The sequence below is a fragment of the Bubalus kerabau genome, chromosome 10, assembly GCF_029407905.1.
Source record: "Bubalus kerabau isolate K-KA32 ecotype Philippines breed swamp buffalo chromosome 10, PCC_UOA_SB_1v2, whole genome shotgun sequence".
Classification (NCBI taxonomy): Eukaryota; Metazoa; Chordata; class Mammalia; order Artiodactyla; family Bovidae; genus Bubalus; species Bubalus kerabau.
Window position 1 is genome coordinate 9374486 of NC_073633.1, and position 9510 is coordinate 9383995.

The window sequence follows — 9510 nt, forward strand, 5'->3', positions numbered from 1 at the left end:
AGTGTTCTTGCCTGGAGAATCTCAGGGATGGGGGAGCCTGGTGGGCTGCCATCTATGGGGTCGCACAGAGTCAGACATGACTGAAGCTACTTAGCAGCAGCAGCATATCTAAATATAGAATTGTTTCCTAAGGTTGTAAGAGAAAGCCATACACACCAACCAAAATGAAATTTAAAGAAACATACCCATGTTATTTTAGAGTGACTAGACTTATTTCTAAGAAAAGTCTGAGGTTCTGTTACTAATTTGTTACATTGAAAGTTTCCCCTTGGTTTAGAAATGTTCTATTTCATATATGGGTTAGCCTGAGTGTTTTGGGGCAACTCAGATTACTTTCTTCTAAGAACTTTTGAAAGAGCATTGCCTTCCCTCCTGATATGTGTGCTGCATGATCAGAACTAGTTCTCAGGATTGATCGAAACATGTTTATTACTTGCCTTTCCAGTTTGTTGTTGTTTAGTTGGTAAGTTGTTTCTGACTTTGATCCATGGACTGTAGCCCACCAGGCTCCTCTGTCCATGGGATTCTGCAGGCAAGAATACTGGAATAGGTATCTGTCCCCTTCTCCGGGGGATCTTCCCAACCCAAGGATCGAACCTATGTTTCTTCATTGCAGGCAGATTCTGTTCCCACTGAGCCACCAGGGAAGCCTCAATTTCAAATTATGTGTTTGTGTTAGTCACTCAGTCATGTCTGACTCTTTGTGACTCCATGAACTGTAGCCTCCCAGGCTTCTCTGTCCATGAGATTTCCCAGGCAAGAATACTAGAGTGGGTCCCCATTTCCCTTCTCCAATTCAAGTTATGCTGCTGCTGCTGCTGCTGCTGCTGCCAAGTTGCTTCAGTCATGTCTGACTCTGTGCAACCCCATAGACGGCAGCCCACCAGGCTCCCCCATCCCTGGGATTCTCCAGGCAAGAATACTGGAGTGGGTTGCCATTTCCTTCTCCAATGCATGAAAGGGAAAAGTGAAACAGAAGTCGCTCAGTCATGTCCTACTCTTAGCGACCCCATGGACTGCAGCCCACCAGGCATTCCATCCATGGGATTTTCCAGGCAAAAGTACTGGAGTGGGAATTCAAATTATAAATATCCCCAAACAGGTATTTTGAAAATTTCTACTAACATGCTAGAAAGTCTTTCAAGCCAGAGTCGTCGTCTTGCAACCTGGCTTTGACTGAGAGAGGGTCCCTCGGGTGGCTGTATTCTGCACCCGCACCCTGGTGGGGTCCACACCCCCAGCGCAGTGAGTTTGGAGACGTCCCTAGAGCAGCAGTCCCCAACCCGTTTGGGACTCGGGACTGATTCCATGAAGACAGTTTATCCATGGACTGAGGCGGGGGATGGACTGGGTACAGGATGAGTCGAGTGCATTGCATTTCTTGTGCACTGTATTTCTGTTCTTAATGACATCAGCTTCACTTCGGATCGTCGGGTATTAGACCCCAGAGGCTGGGTGCCCCTCTGCTGAGCTTGGGGATGGAGGGCTCTGGTGCTGTGCTCTCACTGTGTTCTGGACACTTTGCCTGGGGGAAGGGCTTTTACTTCATCCCCACCAGTTTTTGAAGCCAAGGGGTGTTTTCCAGGTTTAAAGGAAATTCTTCTGTTCCCCCTTGTTTTTTATTTTTCAATTATATGTAGTTTTACACTATGTATTTGTTTATTCAGAAAGAATGACCTAATATGAAAAATTTTACATCATCTTTTGAAACTAATCAGATTAAACTGTTTATTTCTCTAGGTAAAAGAGCTGAACTGTCATGCTATTATGGTAAAAGTTACAGAAACTTCATCTTGATGCAATGTAAAACAGATAAAACTATCAGATTCTTACTACTAATACATTTTATTTGTTTTGTAGCAACAGATAGAGCGGCAGTTAAAATGCTTGGCATTTCAAAATCCTGGACCACAGGTAGCTGACTTTAATCCTGAAACAAGGCAGCAAAAAAAGAAAGCACGAATGTCAAAGATGAACGAGTATTTTTCTGTAAACTCCAAGTAAGATCAAGATTTATTATATTTGATCTGTGGGATTATAAAATGCATGAGTTCTCCTTGATAAAGTAATTACAGGTGGCCTCTTTTTTATGATTGAAAAATGTATTTTCCGTGTTCGCTTCAGTAGCATGTATACTAAAAATGTATTTTCTAAAGTACAGTATCACCCCATATGTCTGGAAGTTAGCAATTTCAAGAAATAGCCTGTAATCGCCAATGAGGCATCAATTTTTTAAAAACATGCTTCAGAATTCCTTGCACTGGAGTAATAGATGTAGTATGAAAGATGATTAAAATTAAGAAAGTTATATAATTATGAAGGGCTTCCCAGGTCGCGCTATTGGTAGAGAACCTGCCTGCCAGTGCGGGAGTCATGAGAGACATGGGTTCAGCCTCTGAGGCAGGAAGATCCCCTGGAGGAGGGCATGGCAGCCCACTCCAGTATTCTCGCCTGGAGAATCCCATGGACAGAGGAGCCTGGTGGGCTACAGTCTGCAGGGTTGCAGAGAGCTGGACATGACTGAGGTGGCCAAGCACACGCATATTATGCAACCTCGAGGTGGAGTTTCAGGGGCTCCAAGGAGCTCTGGTCCTTTGTGTCTCAGTGCAGGAAGAATTCAGTGAGAGGCAAAGAGATAGGTAAGAAGTGATTCATTAGAATAGGATGTTGGAAGGGTTACGGGCAGGCAAGAGGGTGCCAGGCCCCGAGAACTTAGTGGGCTACCGTTTTATAATCAAAGGAAAAGTGAGGAGGAAGGCGAGACCACCTTCTTCCTCTTCCTTAGCTGTCTCATCAGCTCCTCCTCCAGGCTGGGCAGGGGAGTGTTCTTGTTCCTACAGGGTCAAGCCAGGACTATCATGGCACTGTGGAAAAATTATGTCAGGTCTCAGTGCAGTGAGGGCCTTTCATTTGGAAATGTCATCTTTCCATAAATCGTTGCTTTTTATGTATCCAGAGAGCACGTGCTGGGGCTCATCAGCTTCCTGTGCTCCCTGGGCAGGATGCAGGTCTCGGGCCACCACTGTTTCATTGTTTGGGGGCGTGTCTCATGCTGTTGTTACATGGTGGTTGTCTAAGCAAGCCTGCTTGGTTTTATGGTTAAGCCAACCTGCTTTCTTCAGTGATCATTAACTTACAGGGGTCTTCCATACTTCTTTCTTCATTACAGTCCTCTAGTGAGGTTAACAGTTTAATCACCTACTTTGTCCCTTTACTCCATCCCTTTCGATTAGGAGAAATAATATACCCATAGGAATGAATTCAAGTATCAGAAGGGCACAGAAGTATCATAAATTCAATTATTGCTAGCACATCAGAGGCATAAATTAAGAAGACCATAAAGAAAAAGTTGATATATTTGACTACATTAAAATTAAGAGTTAATGCCCTTTGCAAGATACCCTAAAAATAACAAGAGAGATATCACATGGTAGGAGAAGTTATTTCTGAAGGAAAAGATAACCATCCTAAGAGAAAAATGAACCAAACAGTGAATAGAAGAAAAGGCTTTCTCAGCCAGTAAAGGATCTGTCTGCAATGCAGGAGACCCCAGTTTGATTCCTGGGTCAGGAAGATCCCCTGGAGAAGGGATAGGCTACCTACTCCTGTATTCTTGGGCTTCCCTGGTGGCTCAGTTGATAAAGAATCGGCCTGTGATGCGGGAGACCTGGGTTTGATCCCTGGGTTGGGAAGATCCCCTGGAGGAGGGCATGGCAACCCATTCCAGTAGTCTTGCCTGGAGAATTCCCATGGCACAGGAGACTGGTGGGCTACAGCCCATAGGGTCACGAAGAGTCGGACACGACTGAGCGACTAGACACACACACACACGACACGCGAAGAGGCTAGTGAACACTCAGGATGTGTGGGCAGTGCTGCACTGCCCAGGTGGGTAAAAAGTTAGTCTTCTGAGATCACTGTTGATGAAGCCATGGGACATGAAACAGTGTAAAATAGGACAACCACTATTTTAAAACAGCTTGCATTGCTGCCTGTGTACCTTATGACCTAACACCTTCACTCCTGGGTGTGTATCCTGGAAAAACCCATACACATACAACAGGATACATGTTCAACAAACTCATCTCTGCAATAGCAAAGAAAATAAAGCAGTAACAATCCAAATGCCTCTCCATTATGGAAAAGATGAGTAGCTGCTAGAGTTGTACAGTGGAATACATATAGACGTAGAAATATTTGAATATGGCTACATGTACTACCATGGATGAATCTCAAATCATGATATAGAATTCTAAAAGAAAATTACAGAAGGGAAAATGCAGAGTGCTTGGAGATACATACACATATGGCATCAGTCAGTTCAGTTGCTCAGTCGTGTCCAACTCTTTGCACCCCCATGGACTGCAGCACGCCAGGCCTCCCTGTCCATCACCAACTCCCGGAGCTTGCTCAAACTCATGTCCATTCAGTCAGTGATGCCATCCGACCATCTCATCACCCTCTGTCGTCACCACCTTCTCCTGCCTTCAACCTTTCCCAGCATCAGGGTCTTTTCTAATGAGTCAGTTCTTCGCATGGCCAAAGTATTGGAGTTTCAGCTTCAGCATCAGTCCTTCTAACAAATATTCAGGACTGATTTCCTTTAGGATGGACTGGTTGGATCTCCTTGCAGTCCAAGGAACCCTCAAAAGTCTTCTCCTACACCATAGTTCAAAAGCATCAATTCTTTGGCACTCAGCCTTCTTTATAGTCCAACTCTCACATCCATACATGACTACTGGAAAAACCATAGGTTTGACTGGATGGACCTTTGTTGGCAAAGTAATGTCTCTGCTTTTTAATAAGCTGTCTCTGTTGGTCATAACTTTTCTTCCAAGGAGCAAGTGTCTTTTAATTTCATGGCTGCAGTCATCATCAGCAGTGATTTTGGAGCCCAGAAAAATAAAGTCAGCCACTGTTTCCACTGTTTCCCCATCTATTTGCCATGAAGTGATGGGACCTGATGCCATGATCTTAGTTTTCTGAATGTTGCATCTGAATGATGCATATGGCATCAGAAAAAGTAAAATAAGGAGATGAGATTCCTTTTGGCCAAGTGGAGGGATGCAGCCGGTGGCGCATGAAGAAGATGTCAAAGACGCAACACCCCTTCATTAAGCTGGGCAGTGGGCACGTGTGTTTTATTGATCTGTGCATGTGTGTCTTGTACAGTTTTGTACATAGGCTAGCTTAGACTCTTAGAGCGGATAGATAGCATCGGTGGGCAGGCAACTAGGATCCGTCTTGACGTCTGAGTCATGGTGGGGAGTGTTTGGGTGAAGGCACAGGGAGGACAGAGGCTGAGCTGGGCTCTCTGCCGGCTGCGTGACTCCCCATCCCTGTCGTTCCCATAATAGATTCTCCATCTCCTTGGCTGCTGACACCTGAGTTTCCTGTTGGGGGTAGGCGCTCTCATTCCTCAGATGAAATGCTTCCAGTGTAAGTCCTCATCGGAAGGCTGTCCTGCTAAATTGAGATGATCAGGCAAATCTGTGTAGTGACCCTTAACCTTCTCCGCTAACAGGAAGCGGAGGTAATGCTTGGGGACCGTGGGTGCAGAAGGTCAGAGTTTCACAGCCTTGTCTGACTTCAGCTGGGAATAATGGATACAGGCCCTACATAGGTACTTTTGTCATTCTCAGGGTTTCAAGCAGCTCCGTATTGCAGGATTTATTTCAGAATGGTTTGGTTTTGAGAGGGTGGCAGAGTCCTGGTGGAAGACTTTTGCTTCCTGGACTTGTAGAGGCTGAAGGCATCAAGCGGATGCAAATCACGAGGTAGCTCTCTAGTGTTCTCCACTCATATAGAATGTCCTGCCTCCACACTGGGTGGAAAACGGAATGAGACAGGGACAGAAGCCATGGCCTCAGGAGACGGTTAGCAGAGGAGTCTTCAGTTTGCCTGTTTTGTTTTTTTTAATTTTATTTAACTTTACAATATTGTATTGGTTTTGCCATACGTCAACATGAATCTGCCACAGGTATACAAGTGTTCCGCATTCTGAACCCTCCTCCCTCCTCCCTCCCCATACCATCCCTCTGGGTCTTCCCAGTGCACCAGCCCCAAGCATCCAGTATCGTGCATCGAACCTGGATTGGCGACTCGTTTCATATATGATATTATACATATTTCAATGCCATTCTCCCAAATCATCCCACCCTCTCCCTCTCCCACAGAGTCCAAAAGACTGTTCTATACATCAGTGTCTCTTTTGTTGTCTCGTATACAGGGTTATTGTTACCATCTTTCTAAATTCCATATATATGCGTTAGTATACTGTATTGGTGTTTTTCTTTCTGGCTTACTTCACTCTGTATAATAGGCTCCAGTTTCATCCACCTCATTAGAACTGATTCAAATGCGTTCTTTTAAATGGCTGAGTAATACTCCATTGTGTATATGTACCATAGCTTTCTTTTCCATTCATCTGCTGATGGACATCTAGGTTGCTTCCATGTCCTGGCTATTATAAACAGTGCTGCGATGAACATTGGGGTACACGTGTCTCTTTCAATTCTGGTTTCCTCCGTGTGTATGCCCAGCAGTGGGATTGCTGGATCATAAGGCAGTTCTATTTCCAGTTTTTTTAAGGAATCTCCACACTGTTCTCCATAGTGGCTGTACTAGTTTGCATTCCCACAAACAGTGTAAGAGGGTTCCCTTTTCTCCACACCCTCTCCAGCATTGATTGCTTGTAGACTTTTGGATCGCAGCCATTCTGACTGGCGTGAAATGGTACCTCATAGTGGTTTTATTTGCATTTCTCTGATAATGAGTGATGTTGAGCATCTTTTCATGGATAACTGCCTGTTTTTGTTCTTAGTGATGTCAGAATAGTAACTAACAGTTCTGATGCTTATCTTGAGTCATTCGAAATGTGATTGTGTTCACTACAGTGCTTTTTTTTCTTTCTAAAATCTATTTATTTCTGGCTGCACCGGGCCTTTGCCATGACACACGGGCTTTCTCTGGTCGCAGCAAGCGGGGGCTGCTCTCCAGCTGCAGTGCCTCTCTCGGCAGTGCCTTCTCTCTTGGGGAGCACGGTGCTGCGGTGCTCAGGCCTCCGTCGTTGCGACTGGCAGGTTTAGCCGCCCCACAGTGTGTAGGGTCTTAGTTCCTAGACCAGGGATCAAACCTGTGTCCCCTGCACCGGCAGGCAGATTCTTAACTACTGGACCACCAGGAAGTCCCTTCTTCCTTTTTTGTAAAAGTAGACCACTATTTTAAAAAAATTTTATTTGATGTATTTATTTATTTGGGACTATTCTGGGTCTTGGTTGCTGTGTGGGCTTTTCTCCAGTTGTGGCGCTCGGGCTCCGCAGCTGCAGCTCGCAGGCTCGAGAGCACAGGCTCAGTGACTGGTGCACCATCTTAGTGCCATGACGGGGAATCTTCCCGCATCAGGGAAGGAACCGTGTCTCCTGTGTTGGCAGGCAGATTCATTACCACTGAGCCGCCAGGTGAAGCCCAGTTTTAGGTGTATGGAGTGCTTCTTGTTAAGAAAGAAAAAAAAGAATGTAATGTAGTAGGAAAAAATCCCATTAAGAATGGTTATATTTCTAAGTGAAATTTTGTAGAAGAAAGCTTTCAGTCGGTTCCTCCTCACAATTGGCTGCAGTTGGCTATCACGCCCCCAGCATGCTGGAAGGATGGAGCACCACTCTCAGTGACAGCCTGACTGCGTTGGTCAGGCAGTGTATGGACTGAATTTCCTAGGACATACTGCCTTCTAAAGTTCTGGAGTGTGGCTGGGTCATCTTTAGGGTTCTGCTTCTTCAGAACAAAGGGAGCTTGTTTCGGCAGGTTGCTAGCGCTATTCTTTTCCTCTGCAGAGTCATGAAGAAGTACGACAAAAGCGGCAGGCTCATCTGCAACGACGCGGACCTGTGCGACTGCCTGGAGAAGAACTGCCTGGGCTGCTTCTACCCCTGCCCCAAGTGCAACTCCAACAAGTGCGGGCCCGAGTGCCGCTGCAACCGCCGCTGGGTCTACGACGCCATCGTCACCGAGACCGGGGAGGTCATCAGCGCGCAGCCGTTTGACATCCCCGACTAGGACGCAGCCCTGCAGGCGGATCGGTTTTCTCTTCTTTGCGTTTAAGCCAGTTTCTTTTTCCTGGATGCATTTTAGGGCTGGGGGAAACAGTGTTTAAAAACGTAACTTAAGACGCATGTTCTCTGAAGCCACAGAGCCGTGTGGAACGGGCCCCTCTTCTCCAACCTTCCTGCTCTGATGTCTCAGATTCCTCCCCTGGTAACCCAGGAGCGAGGCCTGGGGTGGTTATCAGTACCAGCACCTCCATCACTACTCTTACTTTCAGACTAAAAGTCCCTTTCCCCTTTGCTGGGACCTTGGAAGATGGAGTGTGAGGATTTTCAGAATTCTGTAGCTGAGAGCTTGTCTTGACATAGAACGTAGAGTCATACATTTATAATAGTTACGCTTAGTTAGTTACACATTGCCAGTTCTAGATCAGAACTGCTCTTTGGATTGACATGGCACTGCATACCCGTAGTCTCATTTTTTGTTGTTACTGTTTTAACAATAAAATCTGTTAATACTTGGCAGTGTTTGTATTAAAAATTTGTATTTTACTTGTAACATGGAAACAGGACTTGAATATCCTAAAGGTCAGTAGTTTACATTGTTTTTTCATTTCAGGATCAGTATTTCAGAATATTTTTTCAAAAGGAGACTAAAGTAACAAAAATCCTGCAAGTCAGGCTGTGACGCCGATATTCCTGTATATGTAGCCGGAAAACTGACTCTCTTTCACAGAATTTACTGGGTTTTCCAGACTCAACTTTGTGCTCTATGCTTCCAGTTCACTGCCTTTAACCATCACAGCCCTGGGAGGAAGAAATCAAATCACCCAAGTCAGATCCTTTGAAATGCCCATCAGGGGCACACAGCCCTGAGACCAGTCAAAAGAAATGGGGTCCTTTTTTTTTGGCTTAGATTATGTTTTCCTTTAAGAATAATCGTTATTTTGTAAATGACTGACCAAGTGAATTGTTTCATTACTTATTTTAGGATAATATAATTTTAAAGTCTAAAAGGAATCTTCCAGGTTGTCTAACTAGGGGTTTGTCAGCAGATTATAACCAAGAGACTGTTCTGTGCGAGGCACGGAGATGGAGCCATGCGTAGAACACAGCTGGTCCTGTCTTCAGAGTCTAGCGACTAAAAACAGTCTGTTTTTTTTTTTTTTTTTTTTAATACAATTGAGGAAACTTAGACCCAGTAAGATTAAAATGACTCGGTTAAGGACAAACAGAAGCCCTGGCAACCTTGGTGTTTTGCACCTTAAGACTAGTGAAGCGAAGTCGCTTAGTCATGTCCGACTCTTTGTGACCCCATGGACACCAGGCTCCTCCATCCATGGAATTTTCTAGGCAAGAGTACTGAAGTGGGTTGCCATTTCCTTCCCCAGGGAATCTTCCTGATCCCTTCCAGGGATTGAACCCAGGTTTCCTGCATTGTAGACAGACGCTTTACTGTCTGAGCTGC

General features: G+C 45.1%; 1 protein-coding gene across 4 annotated transcripts in view; it reads left to right on the plus strand.

The window, feature by feature from the left end:
• The window catches only part of ARL14EPL (ADP ribosylation factor like GTPase 14 effector protein like), a 30096-nt gene extending 21533 nt beyond the window's left edge, over nucleotides 1-8563 (plus strand). For all 4 annotated transcript variants that reach the window (XM_055536556.1, XM_055536557.1, XM_055536555.1 and 1 more), the window contains exons 3-4: nucleotides 1861-2000; nucleotides 7833-8563. In XM_055536556.1, the coding sequence (XP_055392531.1) occupies nucleotides 1861-2000; nucleotides 7833-8055 (363 nt within the window). In that variant the 3' untranslated portion in view covers nucleotides 8056-8563. The remainder of the gene's footprint in view (nucleotides 1-1860; nucleotides 2001-7832) is intronic.
• The last annotated feature ends 947 nt before the right edge of the window (nucleotides 8564-9510 follow it).